General features: G+C 39.6%; 1 protein-coding gene and 1 long non-coding RNA gene across 51 annotated transcripts in view; one reads left to right on the top strand and one right to left on the bottom strand.

The window, feature by feature from the left end:
• Positions 1-707: 707 nt before the first annotated feature.
• LOC145530372 (uncharacterized) lies at positions 708-12,179 on the top strand. Its single transcript, XR_014071712.1, has 2 exons — positions 708-1,157; positions 9,448-12,179. It is a non-coding gene; the product is annotated as an uncharacterized LOC145530372 (long non-coding RNA).
• Positions 11,924-27,542, bottom strand: part of VRK1 (VRK serine/threonine kinase 1) — an 80,283-nt gene continuing 64,664 nt past the window's right edge. For 36 of the 50 annotated variants that reach the window (XM_081551634.1, XM_081551624.1, XM_081551636.1 and 33 more), the window contains 2 exons: positions 16,941-17,031; positions 11,924-12,323 (listed from right to left, as the gene is read on the bottom strand). In XM_081551634.1, the coding sequence (XP_081407760.1) occupies positions 12,292-12,323; positions 16,941-17,031 (123 nt within the window). In that variant the 3' untranslated portion in view covers positions 11,924-12,291. The remainder of the gene's footprint in view (positions 12,324-16,940; positions 17,032-27,542) is intronic. The other 14 variants (XM_081551666.1, XM_081551630.1, XM_081551667.1 and 11 more) reach the window with 1 other exon arrangement.

The following is a 27,542-nucleotide window of genomic DNA, read 5'->3' on the forward strand; positions in this document are numbered from 1 at the left end:
CCAGGGGATCTTCCCAACCCAGGGACTGAACCGAGGTCTCCTGCATCGCAGGCAGATTCTTTTCCACTAGCGCCACATGGGAAGCTAATACTCTTAGGTAACCAATACCTTTCCCCTGAATATTTATACTTGGCAGATTCATTTCATTTCCCACTTTTCCTCAACTTCCAGCCGGTCATTCATTCATTCAGCAAATATTTATCCCCCATCAATGATGTGCCAGATGCTGTGCAGAGAACTGAGGCTACAAAGACCAAGACAAGAGGCTCAAGGGCTGCTGAGGGAGAAGGACTGATAATCAGAAAGACTGCCCAGACTCCTCTGACTCCTGATATCATCCAAAGTATAAGCTGCTGTTGCTAGTAACATTTCATCTGTAGACATGACTTTTTTGGGGCTCCAAAAAAACTATCAGGTCTAGAGAAGAATGACAGCAAGGAGATCAAACCAGTCCATCCTAAAGGAAACCAATCCTGAATTTTCATTGGAAGGACTGATGCTGAAGCTGAAGCTCAAATACTTTGACCACCTCATGCAAAGAGCAACTCACTGGATAAGACCCTGATGCTGGGAAAGACTTAGGGCAAAATGAGAAGAAGGTGGCAGAGAATGAGATGCTTGGATGGCATGATCAACACAACGGACATGAGTTTGCACAAACTCTGGTTGGTAGTGAAGGACAGGGAAGGCTGGTGTGCTGCAGTCCATGGGGTCACCAACAGTTGGACACGACTGAGTGGCTCAGCACCAGACACGGTAAGCAGGTTCTTATGTCTTTACGTAAAAGACAAAGGAAACGTGGAGAGAAGGACTGAGCAGGCCAGGTCAGTGAGGACTTGTCTGGGGGAGCTCTGCCCTCCAGCTAGACTCCACCTGATGATACAATGCCCACATTTCCGCACTTTTCCCAGGACCCTTTGTTTTGCTGAAATAAAGTTTCACTCTTTTTATTCCTCATAACTACTGGCAAAGGAAATATACGAGAGAGGAAGAGGGAAGGAAGGAAAAAGGGAAGGAAGAGAGAGAGGGAGGGCAGGAGGAAAGAAGGAAGGCTTAAAATGAAAAAAGATTTACATCAGCATCATGTTTAAATGTTTTTTAACATAAATTTAAGCATCATGTTTAAATCATGGAGAAGGCAGTGGCAACCCACTCCAGTATTCTTGCCTGGAGAATCCCATGGATGGAGGAGCCTGGTAGGCTACAGTCCATGGGGTCGCAAAGAGTCGGACACGACTGAGCGACTTCACTTCATGTTTAAATAAATCCAGAATATGGTGTGACAATGACATTTGAAGATTTGCCCATTCTTTTACTTTTTTCGGGGTTACTCAAAAATCACCAACCGTGTTTCACCACCACATACCAGCACATCCTGGCTGTCCCCTAGGGTCCAGGAGGTCAATGCTTGGACGGCTGGGTTCATCTGACGTGTACTCCTGACTCTACACTTCTCTTGAGCTTTGAGCACCCCTTAGAGAAATATTTTCCTTTAATAGTTCTGCTTGCCCTTTCATCTGCCAACATTTACACTGCACCTGGCAGACAGCGGGTACCCACTGATGTAGCAGCGCAGAAGCCCCTGGAGGGCTCCCCTGGACAGCACAGGACCCCAAGTTTCCTGGGGAGCTGGGGAAAGAGATGCAGGGCTGGAAACGAGGCTACTCTCCTGGACCCTAGCCTTCCTTCCCCACTCACTGTGGCCTTAAAAACATTTAACATCGTCTCTAAAAATGTTCAAGGATAAAACGAAGGAAATCTCCCGAAAACTGGGATGAAAAAACAAGAGAAAAAACAAGAAAGAGGTCCAACAAGTAACTGCTAAGACATAAAACAGAGAAATTGGAAAGAAGGACGTAAAGACGGCAAGAATGCTTCTCGGAACTGAGAAACAAAGTCTCCTCTGGTCAGAAAGGCCATGGATTCCACAGTCTGAGACGGCCTCCGCAGGGGTCCCTGCTGGCTCCCACTCCGGCCCCTCTGCAGCCTGTTCAGGGTGCTTCAGGTGGCCTCTTAAAGGGGTAAGTGGAGCCTACCACTCGTCTCTGTGTCCGTGTGTAACGTTCCAAGGACTTTTCACTTCAAGGAGAATAAAACCCAGACTCACTCCTGCAGCCCTGCGTGGTGTGGCATCTGCTGAGCTGCCCAACCTCATTTCTGTGTCTTTCGTCCACCTCTCCCCACACTCTACTCCCTGCCCATCAGAAACGCTCAGCTCAGGACCTTCACTCTTACTTTTGCCCCCAGTCGAGAACCATCCTCTCCCGACAGCTTCCTCCTCCTCACTCCCCAGGTCTCCGCTCTGACATCATCTCATCAGAGGCAGAGGGGTCTTCCCTGGTCACCCTGACTCACAGAGCGCCCGCTGTCCCACAGACGTCCTCCAAGTTCATTTTTCTCTTCTATGTTCTTCACTGTCCTGTCATTATGTGAAATTATTATAGTTATCTGTGTATTTCTTATAGTTTCCCCTATGCGATTATAAGCTCTATTAAGAGTGAAAACCTCATCTGTCTTATTCACACATCATCTCCAGTGTTCCGAACAGTGCCTGGGACAAAGTAAATTCTCAATAATTGACAAATAATTGATTTCCTAATACAGCAAATAACAAGATGCCTCACTGAGTCGTGAACTGTTATAACAGCAAAGGTAAAGAGAAGATCCTAAGAGTTTCAGAGAGAAAAGGGAACCAATGCATTGGACGTCCCTTTGGAAACATTAAATGCCAGAAGGCTGTGGTGCAAAATTTTAAAAAACCTGAAGGAAAAGACTTTCAACCTAGGCTTTTATACTTAGCTAAATATCTATTACATATGAAGACAGATTAAAAATATACTTTTTCAGACATGAAAAAATTTTTAAAAATTAATAATAACCTCCCACACGTGTGTAAAGAAGCTTCTGGAGGAGTACTAGTGCAAAGTAAGAGTGAGGATCAAGAGAGGAGCTGCAGAGACCAGAACAGGAGATACACTACAGTGAAGTGATACGGGAGCTCAGTATTACAGCCAGGAGATGCCCTAGGTGCAGAGCTCTGCAGAAACCCAGGGACGAACTGGCATTCAAGAGAGCAAGAAGGAAGGCTCCAGTTAATTTCTAGCATATATATGTAATATACTATAGGTTCCCAAATGTTATATGGTATGCTATTTTAAAATTTCTGCAATCATTTTCCATCATCCTCTTTATACAGTTTTAAAAAGTATAGTAGACATACAATATTATTTAAGTTCTAGAAATGCAATATAATTAATATTTACTTTTATTCCTATTGATTTTAGTATCATGTAACCATTACATGTATTACCTATTCAAAATGAGTATTTCCTAAAAATTAGTTTAAAATGATGTATGGATAAGGGAGGTCTAACATATATTGCCGACATTCACTTAAAGCCCACAAAGGCCATCCATCAACAGCTACAGGGTCCCCTGAAAAACCATGGTAGGGCTGTTTCTGCCTTCAGTCTCCACAGGAGAAACCATCAAGCCCTGACCTCTAAAGATTTTGACCTGATTTTCAAAGCCAATTCTATTTTTATCAAAGGCCAACTAGTTACATATACATTTTTAATAGTATATTAATTTGACAGACTTAGAGTTGAATCATAAAGAAGGCTGAGTGCTGAAGAATTGATGCTTTCAAATTGTGGCACTGGAGAAAACTCTTGAGAGTCCCTTGGACAGCAAGGAGATCAAACCAGTCAACCCTAAAGGAAATCAACCCGGACTATTTTGGAAGGGCTGAAGCTGAAGCTGAAGCTCCAGTTCTTTGGCCACCTAATGTGAAGAGCTGACTCATTAGAAAAGACCCTGATGCTGGGAAAGATTGAGGGCAAAGGAGAAGGGGGCAACAGAGGATGAAATGATTGGATGGCATCACCGACTCAATGGACATGAGTTTGTACAAACCCTGGGAGACAGTGAAGGACAGGGGAGTTTGGCGTGCTGCAGTTGCACATGACTGAGTGACTCAACAATAAAACTTGACTGCTTATAATCTAACACAGGATAAAATGACCTTGCCCTCTTCTGTCAGCTTCTAGCAGAGGAGAGAAACCAGCAGAGAGGCCCTCCAGCATTTCTGGTCCTCTGCTAAGACAGGTGAAGCTCTTCACCCTTGTCAAGGAGGCCACACTCTCACTGATGGCAGCTCAGTCATCTAGCCAAAGGCTACAGGAGTGAATCCAGAGGAAAGATCGTGTGTGAATGTGTACTAAACACACTTACAGTGAAAATCTAACTATAATGAATGCTTGGGTTTCACTAGAATTTGTCTGCCAGGTGGCCTTCGGTAGGGAGGATAGCACCAGCAAAGCTACAGCTTCACAGTTCTGAGAATGAAAGCTAACCCAAGTAACAGCCAGACACTGGGGAGTGGAAAGTATTCAAACATGCTTACTGCTTTAGAAATTAAGATCAAACTACAATTCCTAGTATCTTCTGAATGGGGAAATTAAGAGCCACCATTTGGAGTAAAAAACAAACAAACCAACCTGTACTTTTTTGATGGGGATCAACTATTCATTTCAAAACAGGGCATGGGCAAGACGGGCAGGCTGGGGGTGGGGACAAGCTTTGGACGCAATGGTCTGAGTCAGGGTGACAGGACCTATTTGCCTGCTAGCTTCTCCCCACATCTTCATTCCCAGGGTCCTGACGACTCGGAGAGGAAATGTCAACTGAATGTGCCTGTGCTAGTCTAATTTCTTTTGACAGCCTGTTTCACAAATTATAAAAAAAATTTTTGAAATTAAGTATCTTTGAAAATGGAAAACAGACGCACTGTCCCAGTACGGAGGGGGAAGGAAGGGGCACTCCACGTAGAAAGTAAAATTGTGGCAAACCAATTTGCAAAGGGTTGGGGGTGTCAGTGTTAGAAATGGTTTGAATTAAAAAACACGAACAATAGAGACTATCAATTAGGCATGAGGGCTCTGAGCCTATGTGCTGGCTCGTCTACAATTTTTTTTTTTTTTAATGTCTGGCAGAATGTTTTACAAACTAAAACCCAGCAAGACTACAATTCTACCAGAAGGTGCCTCAGATGGTTTTGCTAATAATTTTGATCAGCTGAAATGGAGAAAAGCATCATTTCAATTATTCACTTTTCAAAACCTGTCAATTTTAAGTTGGAATATTAAATGCTCCTTTCTTCCTCCACCACCAACCAAATAAAACCAAATCCCAAAAGAACACTCACAGAAAGCAAAAGGGGGTTGACAGTGACATTTTCTAGTATGTTAACATACTAAAAATCTTGATGTTAATTTCTTGCTACTCAGAAGGAAGTAGGAGTCCAGCTTATGTGTAACTTTGAGGGAGAGAAAGTTCCTTTAGAGAGCTAGGGGGAGGCTGGCATTGCTCCTGCCGCAGAGATACAAGTGCAAACCACCATATATTGGCTTTTGTTTTAATAGCCTTTTAACCAACTTTGTTAATGGACTGAATGCAATTTAGATATGGAACTTGGCTAAAACGTAGCTTCAATTGGCTATTAAAATTTAAGAGCCAACTAAGATAGCTAATTACAAAAAAAAAAAGCTCCAGTGATAATGCTAAGCAGAATTAGTAATAGCAAATGACAGTCTGTCTGGTCTTATTCCCATAGGGAAAGAAACTCTTAACTGAAGTCAACCAGAGACTGTGCAGCCAAGCTAATTGCATTACTGGTATTATGGCATACAGACCTGGCAGCTCGCTGGGACACAACAGAAAAGGCAGTCTATCCAACCCAAGGCAAAAAGCAACTGACCCTCTTCTCCAGACCAGTTACGACAGGTTCCGGGAAATTCTATTTTTATTCAGTTGATGGGGAGGTGGTCTTTCCTGAGGAATCTCCCGGTAAAACCCTGCGAGGAGTGAGGACGAAAGGAAACAGAGTCTAGAAAGCAGTTCAAAAGGAAAAGCGCCTTCAGGACACAGAATGCGATTCTCCCGTAGATATTTAGGTCTGAAAGAGACAACAATAAATATCTGACTGCTAAAAAGTTGAGCTTGGGGCGGGGGGACAGTGGTGGTGGTGGACAATGTTCCACTTCTTTGCTTCATTACAGATACCTTCATTATGGCATCGGGGAAGTGCAGACTAGCTCTCCTGTGAAGATTTATCGTGTGTGGTGGCCACTTTGAATCGGAGGTGCCAGAGTCTTTAACATTCCCTAGTCAAGTGTCTCCCTGCTGCGTCTGTAAATGTCAGTCCAGTTTTTTCACGGCTGTGCGCACAGATTAGAAACAGCAGGAGAGCCGGGGAGTATGACTACAATACCAGTCAGGACACTTGTCTTCGTGGCTCTGCTCAAGTGATTCTTGGAATGCAGGACCCCGCTGTTTTCTAATATTTACACACAACTGGAGTCATCAAGAGCAGTAAATGCAGTCTAAAGGCAGTCTGCTTCTTTTGTTAGGGACTTTACATTCAAATAGGGACATCAACAATAACACCAGAATTAAAAAAAAAGCCCACAACCACCATTTAAAAAAGTTTCGTACTCCCCTCCACCCCCACCTCCCCGCCCCGATTTTGCTGCTAAAAGACCAACCAGGTATTATCAGGACTGTTCCCTTAGCGCGACCCTCTCTTCCGAACATCTTCTGTGAGCATCACACAGTTCATTGGGAACAGCAGGGGTTCCGGATTCTTGACCCCGAATTGTGATTCTGCCGGCTGCGGTTCCTCTGACCTCCACACGAACAGACAGGGCCTTGGAAACCATTTTGATGTAATTTTAGCCACCTTTGCTTTCTGAACACTTTGCATGACATATCAAAGACTTATCTGGGGCCTTGTAGCACCTGGAATACAGACTTCTTTTTCAAAAGCATGGTTACGAGCTTTAAGAAAGGGCGGTGTGTGTGTGTGGGTAGCCCACCGTGACTGCGTGTGTTATCTTAAGAAATGTCTAAATGATCCTATTTTAAATGATAAATTATAGGGTAAGTTATGTATTTGGTCTTAAGTTTTTAAACATCTGCCAAGAATTTTTGAAGGAGAAACCTGAGAGGTGCGTTCCACCTTATGAAACCTACACAGTGATGTTTGTCAATTATTTCTCAGTGAAACTGGGACAAAAAACGAAACAAAACAACTTCGGTGGCTGGTAGAAGGTGATGGAGTGCCTACATGTGGACCACATCACACACTTTGCAACCAGTGCTAAACAGGTAAGGACGTGCATAGCACTCCTCCAGGTAGACTGACTCATAAGTCAGCACCAAAATATTCTACAAGAGTTAAAAAAAAATGAAGATTTTAAAAAAAAACAAAGCTTTTTTTCAGGGGTTGGGGGTGGGGGGACAGTGCGCTGTGGAATCTAAAGTGCCTAGAACATGACCGTCTTAAGGATCTTAAAGGCACAGGTCTCTACCTTGAAAGGTTCAAGAAATAAACCATTTCTCTCTCGGCCAGGCAATCTAACAGAACAATGTGTACTTCCAGTTGTAATCTTCCAAGATATACAGCCCTAGAACTTCAGTGTTCAGGGTTAGCAGACCCTTCAGTTGCTTCACTCTGAATTTTAAGTACATATCCAGCCCATATGAGGAAAGCTTGAGACATCTCTCACATCTGAGAACACTGAAAAGGTGCACCATGAACTTCTGTACTATGATTTCTGTGTTAAGTTCTGAAAAAATATAAAATGCAGCAATTTTTTAGTTATTAAACAAACTGAGGCCCATGTGTTATAATGCGCTCATTTACGTAACTGCGATCACACCTCTAAATCGTGACCACTTGCTTCTAAAAGACATCAGAAGCAGAAAAACAACCTACCGGAAAATGGAAACAGATTTCAGACTACTGTCCCACCTCCTCCCCGCCCCCACAAAGGCTGGATTCGTGCCTTTAAAATTCCTTCCTGCCTCTGTACTCCAACCACAAAGATTATCTTATTTCCACTGCCAACTCAGACCCCTGACCAATGGTGGACCTCACCAAGACAAAAGGAAGAGTTTTTCCGAAGAGTCTTTAGCAGTTCACAAATAAATCTGTACTTTGCTCAACGGAGAAATTTTACAGGTAATTTCATGATGAGCCAAGACTACAAAAATTCAGGACTACTACTCATCAGCTGCAAAATGCTACTGCTGTAATAAAAGAAAGCTCACCGACACATGAATAACACAGCAGTAGTACAGTGGAAACAGTAGTTATTTTATTTGTAAAATAACAACCAAGTGATAAGAGTTGCCTAAGCCATCAGGGCAACAATATACTGCACAGACTCGCTAATCTAGTGAGTGTGGCTGTATTTACCTAGAGAACCCCTTTCCAATGTTAATTCTTCAGTGTGTCTTGTATTTTCTATATCAGTAGAGCTTAATGAATGACGGGTATATAGAATAAACTGTGGAACTTTAAAAGACACATATGCAAAACTTTAACAGCGCAACTAGTACAACTGGAAAAATTATATAAGCATGAAACAGGACTGAAAAATAATACAACCAAAGGATAAGAGTTTGATTTTTGTGCCAGTGGTAAGATCATAAATGAATTTTTTTTCTTTCATTTTGATTTCTGTTAATCTGGTTTGGGCAGTAAATAAGAATTAATAAGTAAAATGGCACTAATTAAATCAGTGTGGTACTGGCATAAGAACAGACAAGACAGATCAATGAAACTGAACTGACAGTCAGAAACAGACCCTGGTGTAAGAACTTAACATGTAATAAAACAGGCAAAACAGACCAGAGTGGGAAGCGGGTGGGGAAGATAATTTAACAAATGGTAGTGAAACTACTGGTTAGCTATTTGGAAAAAAATCCATTGTGATTCTTATCTCATGGTATATATATATCACACTAAATTTCATATGGATTAAAAATTCAGAAGCATTAAAAACAAAAAAAAGCCCTGGTAAAATTTTGATATCAGGATGGGAAATATTTTAAAATAGTGGCAGAAATTACAATGAAAAAGGTCAACAGATGAAAGCCACAAAAATTAAGTCTTCAAAAAAAAAAGGGGGAAAGTCAGCAACAAACATGACAAAAGTTAAGATCATTACTATACAGACAGTGCAAACATACACATTCAAAAAGTGAATAGAATGATTAGTTTACAAATAAAAAATTGCTCAGGTTCACTAGCAATTAAAAAAAATTACCTTAAAGTGTAAAAATCAGTAGCACTCAAGGATGACAAAAATGTTAAGCTGAGCACTGATTTATTGAGTAAAGGGTTAACTGGTGGCGTTTTGCAAAGCAAGTTGATAACAGGCACCAATAACCTTACATTTTCATAGTCTTTCACCCAAAAGTTCTCTTTCGAAAATCTAAGGAAATACTTTCAAACCTACCCAGACTCTGAAATGTGTGTTAGTACTTTAGGGCTTCCCTCATAGTTCAGTCGGTAAAGAATCTGCCTGCAGTGGAGGAGACCCGGGTTCAATTCCTGGGTTGGGAAGATCCCCTGGAGAAGGAAACGGCAACCCACTCCAGTCTTCTTGACGACTTAGCAACTAAACCACCACCACCACCAAGCAAACAGTTGTACATGTGGACAAAGACTTCTGCCCAATTTTATCCAAGAATATTGTTTATAATATCCTAATATTGAAAACAACTTAAATGTCCAATATGAGGGAAACAGTCACGAAAGTATAACGAATTCATAAGAAAAAAGTATTATGAAAGCACAAAAACTATATTTACTAAGTATCTGTAATAACATGGTAAGTTTTTAACATTCACTTTACAAAGCAGAATATAAAGATTTGTAAAGTATGATATTTAAAGCTAAAAATGCATAGAAAAGGCTAGAAAAGATGTGTCAAAATATTAACAGTGGGTTGCCTGTGTGTGGTAGTAATGTGGCTAGACATTTTCCTGTATATTCTAAATTTTCTACAGTGATCATGTATTACTAACACCCTGTGATGACCAGAAGAAAATAGAGCACTAAAAATAGAATTTTAAAGGATAAACAAGCGCACACACACACACAAATACAATGAGGTGTTTATATTTCCACCAATTATTTACTGCTATGCAACTTAAGCTTCTGATATGCACATTTAAGTTAGCAATTCAAAGAAGTAACAGGGGAGCTTGGGGTGGAGGGTGGGGGTGGGGGTGGGGAGGTTGCTGCCCTGGCCTATTAGCGTTTGATTTGTCTTAAAGATCATTATTGAAGAACACCTAGGAGCTACTTTACACCAGGGCTTCGAGGGTTATCTATGATTTATCAGTTGTTTTCTAGGAAATACAGAGCACCTCTAGCTCCCGCTGTCTGAAGGCAGGTGCCTGGCACAGGTGTGGGTTCTCAACAGAGCTGAAACCTTCGCTCATCACTAAGGACCTAAGAGAATAGCGGGGCAGGCAGGCCACGGTGGGGACAGGAACACGTCCCACGTGGACGCTGGATGGTGAAGGGAGAAGGAAGAAAGGCGAACCCACTGGATGCAGGGACCGGAAAGACAACACAAGACTGAAAACAACATATACGGAACTGAAAAGGTCAAGGATAAAAAGCCTAACTCCGAATGACAAGGAGGTTATTTAACTACTTTTTAGGAAAATATAGGGGGTAAGAAAAACCAGAGAGGTAGGGAACAGAAGAACAGTAGAATGAGGGGGTGCAGCTGAGGAATCAAACTGGCTACTGCGGCTACTGGGTTTTCATTTCTGCAGCCCTGCCAACAGAGTAACATTCGAGAAAATGCCAGCACTTGTTAAAAACAATATGTGAGGAAATATTTGTTTTCTTAATATTTAACCAACAGGCTTTTGCTATGTTTTTGTGTTTTGAAAAATAAAAAAGGCTAAGGCATATACACAAAAACACGCCACACACATTTTATCCTATTTTAAGCGTCATTGTGTTTGAAACAGAACTCGAGAGTTGATTTTAGGTGTTACAAATAAACTTGGGACCATAGCACTGATGAGTAGTAAAATCCAGCAATCTACAGAAAACTGGAGGAGGTTCTGCCCAAAATCTTGTTCTCTATTCTGTAAAGACAGAGAGCCCAAGAACTTCAGGAGGCGTTTAAAAGATTAACCTTCAAAGGAAAGTTGCAGATCTGCTTTGCATATTTCAACATCCAACCACCACAGTGATAAATGCTTCATGTGACAACTAAATATCCACACTGGAAAGCAAAGGGTAAAGTCTCTGTGCTGATTTGAAGCGGCTCAAACCTGGGACAACCCTGTTGATTTCTGGTATGTCTACATCCACCTGTACTATTATTTACTTAATGTTTTCTTCAAATCAACTTGCTTTTTGAAAAAACTCTAATACCTACTTTAGCCTTGTCCTAAGCAAGAGAAATTGCCAGTTTAATGTGCTATTTATATTCTGAATACATATTAAATAAATGCTTAAATATTTAAATAAAAAACCATCTAAAAACACTGCATAGGTTACAAGTTCTAAGACATACCACCCTTAAAAAATTTAATCTGATTCCAATTTCTCTAATGAAGCAAATCTTGAGAAATTGTTTATGTTTAAATTCCAAGCTTTATTCCTAAGGCAACTATAAAAAGTCCACATTTTAAAATTTCTAATCACTTAAACTCTGAAGTGTTTGGTTTCCTGTACAAATATTATACGCTACAAAAAATAAAAAACTTGTAAGAAAAATAATCTCCTATAAATGAACAATAAGTCATATGTATATACTTAACAGTATTTCCTGAAAGGAAGCCAGTCTATAAAATCTTTGATCATGCCACCATGTGATAACTATTTTCTTATCATAGTTTGCACACTTAACTAATTCTCATGTAATCTTTCAAATACATATATATTTCATTTCTCACTGATATACTTACTATTCCATGTTTTCTTCCATAATCCTTTCCCTTCTTTTTGTACCTCTCATTTCATACAGCAGATGCTTAATAAATGCTTGTGAAACTGAACAAAATCAAGACAAACTAAAATCTTATGCTCACAACAAATTGTGTATTTGTATCAAGCAAAAAAAGACCTTTATTTTAAGTTGTGTATTTCCTTAAAAGTAAGGCTTTTGTCAGACATTTATACTCTGGAAAACATAGAACAATCAAAAAGTGCAAACAAACTGCATGGGACAACTTAAAAAGGGTATAACCTTAAGATCGTTAAATTTTATAAATTAGGCTTTAATAAATTGTATAAAGTATTTATTTAATAAAAAAAAGTCTGCTTTTCAAACACATAGGTACTTCATTGTTACCCCCAATCCACAAGACTCACATGAAAATAAAACACTTAATACAGAAAAAGAGGAAAAGGTCAAATTGAAAGGAGGAAAGCCGAATGAAAGGAAGAAATGAAAAACCAGTTCACAGTATTTACTTCTGGACTCTCTTTCTGGTTTTTGAACCTTGAAGAGAAAACAAAGAGATTTAAATCATTAATTTACAAAAGAAAATAACAGATATATAAGTATTTCCATATACAGTGATTTATGTTTAAAATCTAACTGACTATGATGTTTTGTGGAGATGACATTCATACACCAATTTATAACTGTTAATACCCTAAAAATCTTGGGAAATTGTGTCATTTTTTTAGTGTGTCAAAAAACATGCTAACAAAGTCTACCTTCTACTTTGAGGTTATATGAGAATGTATCCACTGGTAAAATATATCCCATTTACACTGGTCATGAACTATTTCTCCCCCAAATTTTTATTGTGCAATTTAAAACATTAACTCCTGATATAAATTATAGCAACGAGACAGGTGTTCCTTGGGGGAAAAGCAGTGAGTTACGCATATTATGAAAACCCAGGAATTTTGCCTAAATGTGTTGCTTTTTAAAGCCTGTTCCCTCTACTCTTCAGGCAGGAGAGCAGTGGGCTATTCTGAAATGCAAAGTCCTGTCCACTAGGCATTAAGCAGATCCCAACCGAGTCGCCTTCTAGAAAAGCATCACATCTGACTCTGGCTGAAGTGCCTTCGGACAGCTCCTGAGCTACTCGGCCAACTGTTGCTGGGCTGGCAGAAACCAGCGCTTCTTTATCTGGGGCACACGGATCCGCCTCCCCAAGGAGACTCTGTCCCCCCACACCACAGGCCACCTCCACCTCGAGCACAGCAGAGGCAGAAGGACGATCCCAGCCCTATCACAGCCGCCTGTGCTGGCAAGTGGAGTGTGCCTTCTAGGCCTCGGGCTTCCTTCCGCCAGAGCAGCAGAACCAGGGTGAGGGCAGCGAGGAGCCCACAAGTGATCAATGAGTGCACTGAACAATAAAGAGATCAATACTTCTTTTCTGAAGTGAACAAAACATCCTTTGAATCTAGGACAAAATATCTACCATACATGTCTAATCACACACAGTTTCTAAAGGCTTTCTGATTACAGGTTTATTTAGGTACTTAATTGGAAGATCAGTTGTTTGGTTTTTTTTCCAGGTTCTAGTTTCTATTCAGTTTTCATACATTTCAACTCATGCAAACTTCAATCTCATATAGATGCCTTTTTTTCACCACCAATCCTAGTGCCCAGCCTATAGACTAGGGTGGGCTTAAGAGTTTTTCTTCAATTTTTGTGATACGGCCTTCTTTTAAAAATATCCCATGGCAGATTTTTTACTACAACAACTTTGAAATTAATTTTGCATAGAAAACTGCGACCGCTGTGATTGTCTAAAACTGGCATAATAGAATACCACTAAAGGGAATACATCAAGGTCAAAGGGAATACATCTCCCTTTCAATAAAATATGAATCTACTGCCACATTACAAAGGACACTAAAGTTAACAATTATAACTACTTTCTCATTAATGTCCTAATTTGACATTCTACTCTTAGATTAAATACCACTGCTACTTATCCCCATTCAATCTAGATTTAAAGTTTTCCACTGCAACTAAAAATGCCATCACCACCTGGAATTTATTATATAATACGTATTATGCAACTTAGACACTTTGCTACATGTATCAATTCAAAATGTCTCCTAATAATCAATTCTGACTGTTGCAGGAAAACACCCATTTCTCCTCCAATCTCTTTAAATTATAACTCATTTTCTTAATATTTTACTATGGTTAAAAGGCCCAATCATAAGACTAATGTGCAAAATTTAATATTTGAAAACTAAAATATACAAGATTGGGATATTCTTCTATGATGCAGAATGAAAAAAAAAAGTGGGAAATTTCTTTGCAGGGTGCCTTAGAAACATCTCTTCCTTTACTAGACCATAGCTCTTCAAGGGGTACACATGTCATGCTTTCCTCAAAGAACCCTCAGGCATAGTCCAAAATCCAAAGTACTTCAAAAATACTACCACCAAGAGTAGGCTGTTGAGTACTGTCTATTGTATGAAAAGTAGGGACAAAGTATACTAGCCATAAATATCATGGCTATATTAACTAATTTTTAGTGTATTTCTGAAATATTGGCACGGTTTTGAAATGCCAGAATACATGTGGTTTTTTAAAGGTTTATCATTTTGTGGGGGAAAAAAATTACTTGCAGCAAATTACCAAATTTCCTCAATTGGTAAAAATTATGCCTTGCATAAAAATAAAAGGATTAGAGGCCTCTGTTCTTCCTGAAAACCACCTCGTCACCCCCTCTCTTTCTTCAAGAAAACCTACACAATACACATTTTGAAAGCTTTCAGAAAGTGTTCTTACACAATAGACCCCCAGCTAGTCAAAATGAGTTTAGGTGTATCAAGAAAATTATACACATTTTTAAAATGGTCTAAATAGATATTAAAGGAAAGTTGCTCCCATTTTGCTAGGCACAGCATTCTGAAAGATCACACAGTGAGAAAAATCTCTTACCATATTGTAAACCATAAATTGTGTTTGAAAATAAAATTGTTAATGAAGAAACTGACATTTCTAAAGCAGCTGTTAGAGGTAACCATTCTTGAAACATGTTTCTGACACAAAATCTTAAAGCTCTAGAAACACAGAATTCACTGAATCGTATTATGTATTTCTTTAAAAAATTCCAATGTAATAATGTGCCTTCTCCTTCAAGTTACTTTAAATTAATGAATATAAATACATACATTTTCATGAACCCCTGGATGGTTTTTTTCTTTGCAAGAAGCATTAACATTTTACTATCTCAGGTAAAATTTCTCTCATTTATGAATATTTAGATAGCAAAATACCTTAACCAGCCTTATATTTTCATGGGGAAAAGAATTACAATGGGAAAATAACAGCATTTAATTACAGCAATTCAGAGTTTATATGAATAAAAGAGAATCTATTATCTTCATTTTTTTAACATCAAAAAAAATCTGGATTGTTCTTAAATTAGTGATGGAGTCTATTCTCTTCTTTTGTCATTAATAAATAAAACAAAGATACTAATACATTTTCTCACAGTAAAAAATATCAGTATAAGGACCTTAAATTAAAATTTTAGGTATAAAAAATACTTTTCATAATTACAGTCAAACTGAAAATCAAAACAAATATCTCAGATGCTCATTAAGTAAAGTTCAGGGAACAAATGACCCTCAAGGTGTGAAGGGAGGCAGGAGGCTTCCCCAGGCACAGCTGGGAACGGGCTCCGGTCTACATGGGTATCAACCTTACAGTAACAACGCAGGCCCTCTCCTCAACTTAAATTGCCTGTTTTAAATGTAAGGGATTTCTTTAGGTAAAAATATTGCTCGATCGTTAAAAATGCTCCTTAATTTGCCTCCCAGTCACCATCATAGCTGTTGCCACTAGCCTCTGGCTGAGACATACTTCCATGTACCGCTCCCCGGGACTCCTCACTTCCTAACAACAAAATGAACAAGACAGGGGAGGTGGCGGGGGAGCGGGGGAACAAAAACAGGAGGGAATGGAAGATGGCAGCAGCAAAGTGAGAGGCACTGTTTCAAAACCTCTGGCTTCCAGAGTGACATTATACACTCCCTCTTCAGATGTCCCAAGGATTCTCTTGGGTAAATTCAGATAAACCTAAGGACGAACTATCCATAATATACAATGAAGAAAATGATCGTCATATCAGGGTGAAGGTGATTCTCTCTCAAAGTCAATTTTTGCCTTCCACAAACATGCACCAGTGCTGCTTGTCAAAGGCAAGGAAAAATACAGCACTGGCCTGGCTCTACAAGGAACTGACACCTTGATGAAAATTTTTCCCCAAATAAGCCTTTTCTTTCAGAAATCAGAAACATCTCAGGGCCAACAAACTAATAAATAAAAGGCAAACAAACAGGAGAGAAATTTGGGGGGGTGGGGGGTGGGGGCGGAGAATGGTACTGTAGCCAGTTTTGAATCTCTCCTCATTGAGGCAAGTAAACCATCTCTCGTGAACCTTGGAACATTCCCCGTTTCCCGAGCCCCACAGGTGTGCCTACACGCCACAGGCTGGCCATTCACTAACCAGACCAAAGTCCAACCTCGTCTTGCCCTTTGCAGATGCTGCCTTGCTAAGGTCACTTCTGGAAGCCACACTTGAAGTGCTCTCAGCACCACTGTAGGAGCCACTGAAGAAATGACTTTATACCTTGCTTCCTGCTTCAAGAGCCTGGAAAAGTGATGATTTGAGGCTTTAATTCCTTGCAGCCCAATTTGTTGAGAGAAGAGTTGGCAGACCCTGCGGTAAGCCATGTACTAACCACCTGACCTGACATGCCCCTTCAGGCACAGAGTTCTGTGGTTAAGTGTGGGGAGACAGACAGAGAGCAGACAGAAAAATAAGTGCTCTGGTCTTCACGTTTACCCCTTTCACAACATTCTGTCATGTAAATGCTCTGCGTCTTGGGCTCCATATCTGCAAAATGAGACCAACTCCTGGTCCCAACTTCAGGGTTACTGGAAACATGATGAGTAAGTAACACAATGCGTGAACAAGGGACAATGGGATACATAGTGTATAAGACCTTCTCTTACCTTTTTTAAATTATACAATGAGAATGTTATGACCCAAACAGTTAACCCTTTATTCAGTGGGAAGAAATGAAATTTGTGTTTATTATATAAGAACTAATAGACCGTTCAACTTACGGGTTTGTGTGGCCTCTTCTGTCTGTTTATCCGAGCATTCCATACCTTCAACACTAGATTCTACTCTTTCCTCAGCTTCTTTCTTTCTCTTCTTACATATAAAAATTAAAAGAAAGAAAAAGAAATGTGGCATGATGGTTAAGTAAATATACAAGCTTTCCAGTTATTAGCATAAATGTATCCATACAGGATTGGGTGTGCCAAAACATACAGGAGAATACACACAACTTCATGGGTGGGGGTCACCTAAGGAAGGGGTAAGGGATGAGAGAAAATGAGGTTAAGAGAACCTTTACCTGTATAGTTAGCCTAGGAGTGGGAACATTTGCTATATCCACCTTTTTATGCTTCATATAATTTATCATTGAAAGTCATGTTTTAGCCACCTGGACTGATTATACAGAAACCCTTTTTGAAAGCAAAGTGTTTTACAAACTTGATACCATGACTTGCTCAAGCCAACGATACTTCCTTTCGCCATTTTACACTGTGTGTGGAGGGTCGGGGGGGAGTAAATTCATTTAACAGGAAAATATATACCTGGCCCATGTATTGCATCAGCGGTTATACCCTATAAGTTGGTTAGAAATTTTTATTTATTAATCAACAATGGCAAACGTCCAATAAATGGTTTTTTTTTAAGTTTAAGAGGGCCATAAACCTTACTGTAAAGGAAGAGTCTTAAAAGTATACAGTGCTCCTAAAATCTCAGAAACAGGATGGATTTTCTAATACTCTCTCAGGCCTTTCCTGTTTTCTATGTACTTTTCTAGTCAAGTGTTATCAATACTTAGGAGCTAATGCCTACATTCTATCACCACCTATTCTTTCCAAATGTTCATATAACTTATTTTTCTTACTTTCTATCACAACTATAGTTTCTAACTAGTTCAATACTGTGTAAAACTTTTTTAAATTCTTTTTTTTTTAACTTTCTTAATTTTATTTTTTATTGAAATACAGTTAAGTTACAATATTGTGTATATAGAAAGTGATCCGGTTATTTTTTTTTAATGGAGGAAAATTACAATGTTGTGGTGGTCTCTGTTGTACATCAATACAAATCAGTCATAATTATATACATTTGTTATTATTTAGTCGCTAAGTTGTGTCTGATTCTTTTGTGATCTCATGAACTGTAGCCCACAGGCTCCTTTACCACGGGATTTTCCAGGCAAGAATACTGGAGTAGGTTGCCATTTCCTTCTCCAATCATATATATATATATCCCCTCCCTAAAATTCATAACATCTCTGTACGCAGGTATACCTATAGAAGGACACTAGTAATGAACCAAGAACTTTGTATTTTTCATACAGCTTTATCCCATGTAGTCTCAAATTTAAATGCGTTGAAATCCACATCAGAACTCAGAGCTTCTCTAGGCTTCCTAAAGTAAGTCTGTAGCATTTAGGAAATCATCTGATACCTCTCAAATTTCACAGATCACAGCACATCAGAAAGTTCTCATTTATATTTTCCTAACAATTAGTTTTAAGTTAAACTTTGTCAAAAAAATAAAATAATTTTCCCAGCTTCAGGTCATACAGTGTACAGCTATGAAAGAGTATAATGCTTGCTGACAAGACACAGTTCTTTTTCCTAATGGCAACCATGGGTTCTGTTCCACAGACAACTACATGCGAAAGCACAACTCTATTCAAACGACATCATCTTAAAACCGCCAAATGGTCAGAATTGTTGTTATCTATGTATCACAATCAATCCCACTGCTCCAAAACACGCTGAGGGTAGCTGTGGAAAGATGAGAACTCAGACATATCCACCATGGTCCTGAAGAAAATGCGCCGCAAATATAAAAATAATATCCTGACTAAACCTTAAGAAACTTTCAAAGGCATTCATTTAGCAGATTTGTATATGTAGGTATTGCTTCTCAAAAATAGCTGGAAGATTGGCTGTAACTTCATATAACTGATGAGAGAAGGGGAGAGTGCCTTACATCTTTCTTTTCCAAAGTGTTGCTTCATGATTACCATCTAAACCCTGCTGGGCTGAACAGATTGGTTCGATAATTACATACAATAACTGCAGTGGGCAGGTAACCCTCAGCTGGCACAGGGCAGCTCCCCTGTGAGAACTTCCATATGCAAACTGCACTGATGGAGTGCATTAGGTACCTCTCTCCTGCCGGTGCACAGGCCTGATTAACGCCAGCCAAGACTCCAAGGTTAGCATGTCAGCAGATTTGTGATGCATTAGGCAGGAATAAACACAGACACTTTTGTTCGTTCGGACCAAAACTAAGGAGGAATATTTCAGTACTATGTTGCTTTCCATACGGGAGAGAATGCATTTTCCAGTTTTAGGAGGGCAGATTTTTAAACGCTCATTATAAAGGGAGCTCTCCAATACATTCTACCCAAGAACCAAGTGCATTCATCTTGTTTTCAAGCTTATTTAATAAGTAGGAGCTTTCTTTATCCCCATGCAGGTAAATTACAGAGGAATGAAAATCAGACAGTATTCAACCAACAAAAGAAACACCTGTGTTTGAGCAGGATGCACTGGGGAAAGCACTCAATTTCATGAATCCACGCTCCAGTTGGGCGTCTCTTGCCCAACTCCTCTGACAATGCATACAGTAAGGATGGAAAGGACCAATGGTATACAAACTAAGACCAATTAACAACAACAACAACCTTCACGTTAAAGAATATCTAAGTATGTTACTCATTTTACAATGCAATGAGTAAACTTCCTAACAGTGTGCTGCCAGCTTCTTTCTCCTGATGTCATCCAATGCTTCACTCTGTTACCTGACAGCATCCTGGGCTTCAGACAGTGCATTATTTTGGTTGTCTGTGAACAGAAAACAGCTTCACAAAGTGTGCTGAGCTCTGACTTTCACATATTCCATATCAGGTCTCACAGGTCCCTTTCTTTACGTTTATAAACAAAACCAAAATATTGCAGGACATACAAGAGTAATTCATAAGCTTAAGATGAAGCTTTCTTTTAATTCAGCATGGCTAAAATATCTTTTAAAACTTAGGTTTATTTCAAAGGGCATGAATGCATACATTACACACTGTATTTCTGAAGTGCCTATACATGCTAGGCTACAACTTAGTTAATTAGCAGCTTCTCACCTCTAATTCAAAAACAGGAAGACAAATCAGCTAGATGCATTGAACTTATAACTTACTAACAGTCTAACTGAATGGAGACCAGTTACAGACTTAAAGCTGTTTTAAGGGAAAACAGAAGAAAAGTCTTCAGAGACAAAAACCAAGGACAAATTCTTTGCACCCCAACTCAAACATCCAAAGATCACCACCATTTCTTTCAGCAGCATCTAAGAGAAGCCAATTAGATTCATGGTTATAGCAAAGGAGATGTGTGCTCAAGGACTGTTGTTGGGTTTTTTCCGCCCTTATGACAAAAGTCTTAAATGTTTATTATATGGGACTTTCCTGGTGGTACAGTGGATAAGAATCCACCTGCCAATGCAGGGGACACAGGTTCGATCCCTGGTTGGGGAAGATCCCACATGCTGCAGAGCAACTAAGCCCCTGTGCCACAACTACCAAGTCCGTGCTCTAGGGCCCGCAGGCCACAACTACTGAATCCGTCTGCTGCAACTACTAAAGCCCGTGTGCCTACAGCCTGTGCTCTGAAACAAAAGAAGCCATGACAATGAGAAGCCAGTGCATCACAACTATAGAGTAGCCCCTGCTCGCTGCAACTAGACAAAGTCCATGTACCACAATGGAGACACAATGCAATCAAATAGAAACCACTTTTAAAAAATTACTGTTCCCTCTATTCTGTTCCCCCCCTTCCTCATAGGAAACCATATTTTCAAAAAATGTTTCTTATATAAACTTAGAATGCACAGCTTAAAGTGATTAAATGTTTGGTATTGCACATGTGTCAAACAAAGAACTCTACACACAAACATGAGATTGCAACACACAGTTAATCTTATTGGACTTCTTTGATTAAGGCCACCGAAATCATCAGGCAAATGTAGACACTTTACAAATTACTATTATATTCCTTAATCAGTTCAGTTCAGTCGCTCAGTCATGTCCGACTCTTTGCGACCCCATGAACTGCAGCATGCCAGGCCTCTCTGTCCATCACCAACTCCCGGAGTCTACTCAAACCCATGTCCATCGAGTCGGTGATGCCATCCAACCATCTCATCCTCTGTCGTCCCCTTCTCCTCCCGCCCCCAATCCTACCCAGCATTAGGGTCTTTTCCAATGAGTCAACCCTTCGCATGAGGTGCCCAAAGTATATTCCTTAATAGTAGCCAGAAATAGAATATTTGTTACTAGTGGTAACTAAAAGGAAAAAGAATGTATCTTCTATGACCATAAAGAAACCTATGTGCTACACTACAATATTTATAAAACCAGTGGATCTCAGTTAAACTTCATCTAGGCAGAAAACACTGAGGCTGGGACAGAAGAAAGCTGGGAGAACCCGTTTAGTATTTCGATCTGGGGGGAGTAAGACCATGAGGACCCAGAGCTCATGGTTCTTATCAGAACTTCCTTCCACAGGACCATACTTTCTCCCACAGGACTTTTCAGTATGATGTGGCAGTTACCAATTGCAGTGCTTTCACTGTAACAGACCCCTTCCTGGAGAGCCAGCGAGCACTTACATTCCACTGCCCACGCCCTCGTTACCTACTCGCCCACCCTGGACCTTCCTGGGGGCAAGAGCACTTGGCATTATGCATGTTACACATGCATAATTATCTAGGGGTCTGCACCTGTTGAGCAACTAGTCCCCTACTACAGTAAAAACAAAGAGCTGACGACGCAAGCCCCTCAAAAACCATGTAAATGGACATTCAGTAATCTCAGAAATGTTTTGATCGAAAGTAGGAAAACATCAGATATAACGGAAAAGAGAAGAGATGAAAAGATGGGAGGTGGGTTAGGAAATGAGTCAGTGACTTAAGGGCAGAAGAATTTAAAGAATGGTCTAAATGTTACATGTGAACCGTGAACTTCCAGATGTTCAAGCTGGTTTTAGAAAAGGCAGAGGAACCAGAAATCAAATTGCCAATATCCGCTGGATCATCGAAAAAGCAAGAGAGTTCCAGAAAAACATCTATTTCTGCTTTATTGACTATGCCAAAGCCTTTGACTGTGTGGATGACAAGAAACTGTGGAAAATTCTGAAAGAGATGGGAATACCAGACCATCTGACCTGTCTCTTGAAAAACCTGTATGCAGGTCAGGAAGCAACAGTTAGAACTGGACATGGAACAACAGACTGGTTCCAAATAGGGAAAGGAGTACGTCAAGGCTGTATATTGTCACCCTGCTTATTTAACTTATATGCAGAGTACATCATGAGAAACGCTGGGCAGGAAGAAACACAAGCTGGAATCAAGATTGCTGGGAGAAATATCAATAACCTCAGATATGCGGATGACACCACCCTTATGGCAGAAAGTGAAGAAGAACTAAAGAGCCTCTTGATGAAGGTGAAAGAGGAGAGTGAAAAAGTTGGCTTAAAGCTCAACATTCAGAAAACTAAGATCATGGCATCTGGTCCCATCACTTCATGGGAAATAGATGGGGAAACAGTGGAAACAGTGTCCGACTTTATTTTTTTGGGCTCCAGAATCACTGCTGATGGTGACTGCAGCCATGAAATTAAAAGACGCTTACTCCTTGGAAGGAAGGTTATGGCCAACCTAGATAGCATGTTTAAAAGCAGAGACATTACTTTGCCAACAAAAGTACGTCTAGTCAAGGCTATGGTTTTTCCAGTGGTCATGTATGGATGTGAGAGTTGGACGGTGAAGAAAGCTGAGCACCGAAGAATTGATGCTTTTGAACTGTGATGTTGGAGAAGACTCTTGAGAGTCCCTTGGACTGCAAGGAGATCCAATCAATCCATCCTAAAGGAGATCAATTCTGGGTGTTCATTGGAAGGACTGATGTTGAAGCTGAAACTCCAATACTTTGGCCACCTCATGCGAAGGGTTGACTCATTGGAAAAGACCCTAATGCTGGGTAGGATTGGGGGCGGGAGGAGAAGGGGACGACAGAGGATGAGATGGTTGGATGGCATCACCGACTCGATGGACATGGGTTTGGGTAGACTCCAGGAGTTGGTGATGGACAGAGAGGCCTGGCGTGCTGCGATTCATGGGGTCGCAAAGAGTCGGACACGACTGAGCGACTGAACTGAACTAAATGTTACAACACATCAAAGTGATTTATTATTTTAAATGAGTCTGTGTGTGAAAGGCTGTGATCAGAGTAACACATGCTATAATTTCCCTCCACGGTAACCCTGACTCTACTGGAAAACAGGCAGGACACCCATCACGTATTGTCTAAGCACCTACTGCATGCCAGGCTTCCTTGGTAGCTGAGCTGGTAAAGAATCCGCCTACAATGCAGGAGATCCTGGTGTGATTCCTGGGTTGGGAAGACCCCCTGGAAAAGGGACAGGCTATCCATTCCAATATTCTTGGGCTTCCCTGGTGACTCAGATAGTAAAGAATCTGCCTGCAATGTGGGAGACCTGGGTTTGATCGCTGGGTTGGGAAGATCCCCTGGAGGAAGGCATGGCAACCCATTCCAGTATTCTTGCCTGGAGAATCCCCAGAGAGAGGAGCCTGGCGGGCTACAGTTCATGGGGTTGCAGAGTTGGACATGACTAAGCAACTAACACTTTCACTGATAAGAAAAGTCATTTCAGAGTTCCATAAATGAGTCCAATGTAATGCCACATATATAGAATTTCACTCTGTGAAGTATTAATCCATCTGTAAAGTGACACAGGCAACACCACATGGTCAAACCCTGATTTTCCTTACATGGCTAACAAAATGTGGAATATCTACGTCCTTCACCAGTTCAAGCTACCACACTCTTATGCTATGAAGAATGTAGCACTGCCTGTAATTATATGAAAATGGTGCAGCAAAGATCATTGCTAACTCATGAGTTAGCAAATAAAACCAATGCATCTGTAAACTCTGTCAGAATAAATAAATAAATGAGTGAAAACATTGCATCTAGGTGGCAAGCACACGTGATTGCTTGCTCTATGGGCAACACACTTTTTAGCAAAAATTGCTTTCATAAAGTAGGCATAAACGCCCACTTGCTTATCTGGAGCGAATGTGTGTTACTTCTGAAGACCTAGAAACGAGCTGCTTTAGGAACCTACTGTCATCCACGCTCCTAGAAAAAATACAGCCACTGAGCAGATAACGAACTGAAAAACAAGCTGAATCTGATCACATGATCTTCAGGAATACTATATGACTGAGAACTTACTTTCATCAAGTAATAATGGCAATCACAGCCTGGCAAGGTCTCCCAATATAAGCACTTTGGGAAACAGTAAATCCATCTTCCACAGTGTTGGCAACAATGGCTTTTTGAGACTCTATCATCACTCACATCATAAGCACCACAAATTTAATCAAACTTGTGATCACTGAACAACTGAGAGCTGTATCCAGACATTCAACAAGCAGAGGTCAAGTCTAACGCATGACAGTACTCTCTTCTGTGCTGGAATTAATATGACCTGAGGCTTCCATGACCTGTACCATTAATGTCAAAACCTCCAGCAAAGTCATGGTTTTCAAGGGCAACTTACAGGGAGAGGCAAATGCATAGCTAGTTATGCTTTAATTGTCTTTAATATTTTATATCTAAAACCACCAGGAGATTTTCAAGTGCCTTGAGTTCCTATGAGGAAAAAAACTATATAAATGCATAATAATAATAATAATTAATGATTGTATGGCCCTGGACAATTCATCTAACTTCTTCTGATTTTCACTGTCATCATTCGTAAGCAGATATATCTCATATCAGTGCTGTAAAGTATATGCAAAATAACGTAAAAGTACTGATAGACTACAAAGTACTACATAAATGTTCAAAGGAGACCCAAGGCTGATATAACCAGCATTGAGCACTATCAAGTCCCCTGGGTAAATTTCAAACAAAGAATTAAAAGCACAAGACTCTGAAGCTGTAATATTGCAACCTAAAGAGGCCAATATTTATAAAAATACATATTTCAATGAAAACCAAACCCTCTGTATGTACTGGTGGGGAATTAAATGCTCTCAAGGCATTCATGAACAAGTTTCTTAAATATAAACCAGGCTGCATTAGCGTTCCTATTAAAAACAGACTGCCTGATCTCCCCCCAAAACATCTATGCCACAACATTTCTAATCCCTAAACAACATGGGTGAACGGTGAACACAGAATCCTCTGGCATCAGAAGTCCTCTGCTTTACGTCAACTGCTTAGGTCCTTTAGTATCAATCAACAGCTTTAGGGAAGAAAGTTGACTTCAAACTCATTAATTTAACCATTTTTAATATGAGTGAGTTATGGAGCTCCATTTTGGAACCTTTATTTCACAGTGATTATCATCTCGTCTTTGTTGCAAAAATCAACTTTTACCCATTCCCCATCATTTACTATTCCAAACAATTAACTTTAACACACATACTCACCAAGTGAATGTAAGCCAGTCTTCATTCACATCTGCCTGATATACTCGATTGCATAAACTGAACTTGAATGATATATGATCTTAGTTCAAAAGGTATTGAAAGATTCAAATGAAAATTATTTCATTTGAATCTTTCTTTTCTTGACATCAAGACGCCAGAAAGACTTGAGAAAATGTAGTCAGTGAAACAACAGCATTTATGCTGCAGTTAACATTTACTGATTAATTTATCATGTGTTCAGCACTGTTCTAAAGCACTTTCTAAATCTCATTTAATCCACACAACAATCTTATGAGCAAGATAGGCAATATTACTATTTCCACAGAAAGATAACTTTTAAAAAACTCATCCCTTATTAAAAATAAATTCACACAAACGTTTAATATAATTCCTAAAAACTAGTCATGATATCACAGAAAAATGGAATCTTGGTCTAATACCGTCTTTTGAAATTGAAATTGTGAACATATCTTATAAGCATATCTGTTTATTACATCCAAAAATAAATCCCCCTACATATCATTCAAAGTACTTATATGATGCCAAAATTTCCTTTTCTAGCTCTTCCAATAAAAATCAAAACACAGCATGTATGAATAACTATCTACAAATACAAACTGGTCATGTGGTTGATAAGTGCTATTATTTAAAGTCTTTTAGACTTAAATGCCCAATATCTGCTTTGTCTATTTGCAAAAGGGATGCTTCACTTGGAAGCTAGAATTCTAAGATACTCAAATTTTGGTTGGCAGTGGTTCTCACAGCTATGCCTGCACAACACAGTCACCTAAAAATCCTGAGGCCTAGGTCCCCGCCATAGCTTTTGGTTTAATTGGTCTGGGGTGTAACCCAGGCAGTGGAATTTTTAAAAGCTCCCAGGTGATTTTAATATGCAGTCAAGGAGGCCACCCCCTGCCGTTCATTTGGATTAGAATCACCTGAGGCACCTGTGGTATGGTGCCCTCCCCGGATCATAACGGTGCAATACACAGCTGGAAACTCCACTGTGAAGGAAAACATAGTCCTCCCCTCAAAAACAAACCTTATAAAGTAAATTGGAGGCTTAAAAAAAGATTTTAAAGATTAAAGAAATGAAAAATGATTAAAGAAATGAAAAATGATAATTACAAAAAAAGAAATAACAAGGAAACCAGATAGCTAATAAGCAGAAAAATAATCATTATAGGATTTATAAGTATATTAGAAATTTCAAAAACCACAGACAGAGCTGACAACTAAATGACATGAAGGAAAGGTCTGGGATGATTACAGATGATGCAAAAGAAACAGACTAAGAATTAAGCAAGCATTTAGACATGGAAGATGTGTATATTCTCTACACAGTCAGATGCAACTACAAACATCACTGAGGTAAGTGGAAGAACACCTAAATAAATATAGAGGTATACCATATTCATGGAACAGAAAAGAATATTGTGAAGATGTCAGTTTTCCCCAAAAGTCAATGCAATCTCAAACAAAATCCCAGACGTATTTTTGTGGAAATTAGTAAAATTTATAGGTACAAAGGGCGAAAAATAGAAAGACGATCTCAAAGAAGAACAAAGCTGGAGAACTTAACTATCAAATATTACCACAAAGTAGTAGTTCAAGCAGTGTGGCACTCATACAAACACAGAAGAGCGGGCCAGTGGCAGAGAACAGAGTATCTGGAGACAGATTCAAACACACGTGGCCAACTGAAAACCAGCTGACTGCTACGGGGACATTATGATCTTTCCAGTAAATGACTCAGATCAGGCAGACATCCAGAGGGTAAGCAAACACCAATTCACACCATTCACAAAATCAAATTCTGTTAAATTACAGACCTAAGTGAAAAAGAAAAAATAAAATTTCTTGACAAAATAATGACTGTGAAGTAAACAAAATCTTTCTAGACTAGAATACACAAAGCACTAGCCATAAACAAACACACACATGCAAAAAAAAACCCTGATAAATTAGATTTCATTAAAGTTAAGAACGTCTGTTCACCAAAGATGTCATACTAAGAGAGTGAAAAGAAAAACCACAGACTGTAAAAAAAAAAAAAAAAAAGTGCAATACATATATTGTGCATATGCAAAGTACTTAACTCAGCAAATCAA

Source organism: Giraffa tippelskirchi, chromosome 12, assembly GCF_054371585.1.
Source record: "Giraffa tippelskirchi isolate mGirTip1 chromosome 12, T2T-mGirTip1v1.2.pri, whole genome shotgun sequence".
Classification (NCBI taxonomy): Eukaryota; Metazoa; Chordata; class Mammalia; order Artiodactyla; family Giraffidae; genus Giraffa; species Giraffa tippelskirchi.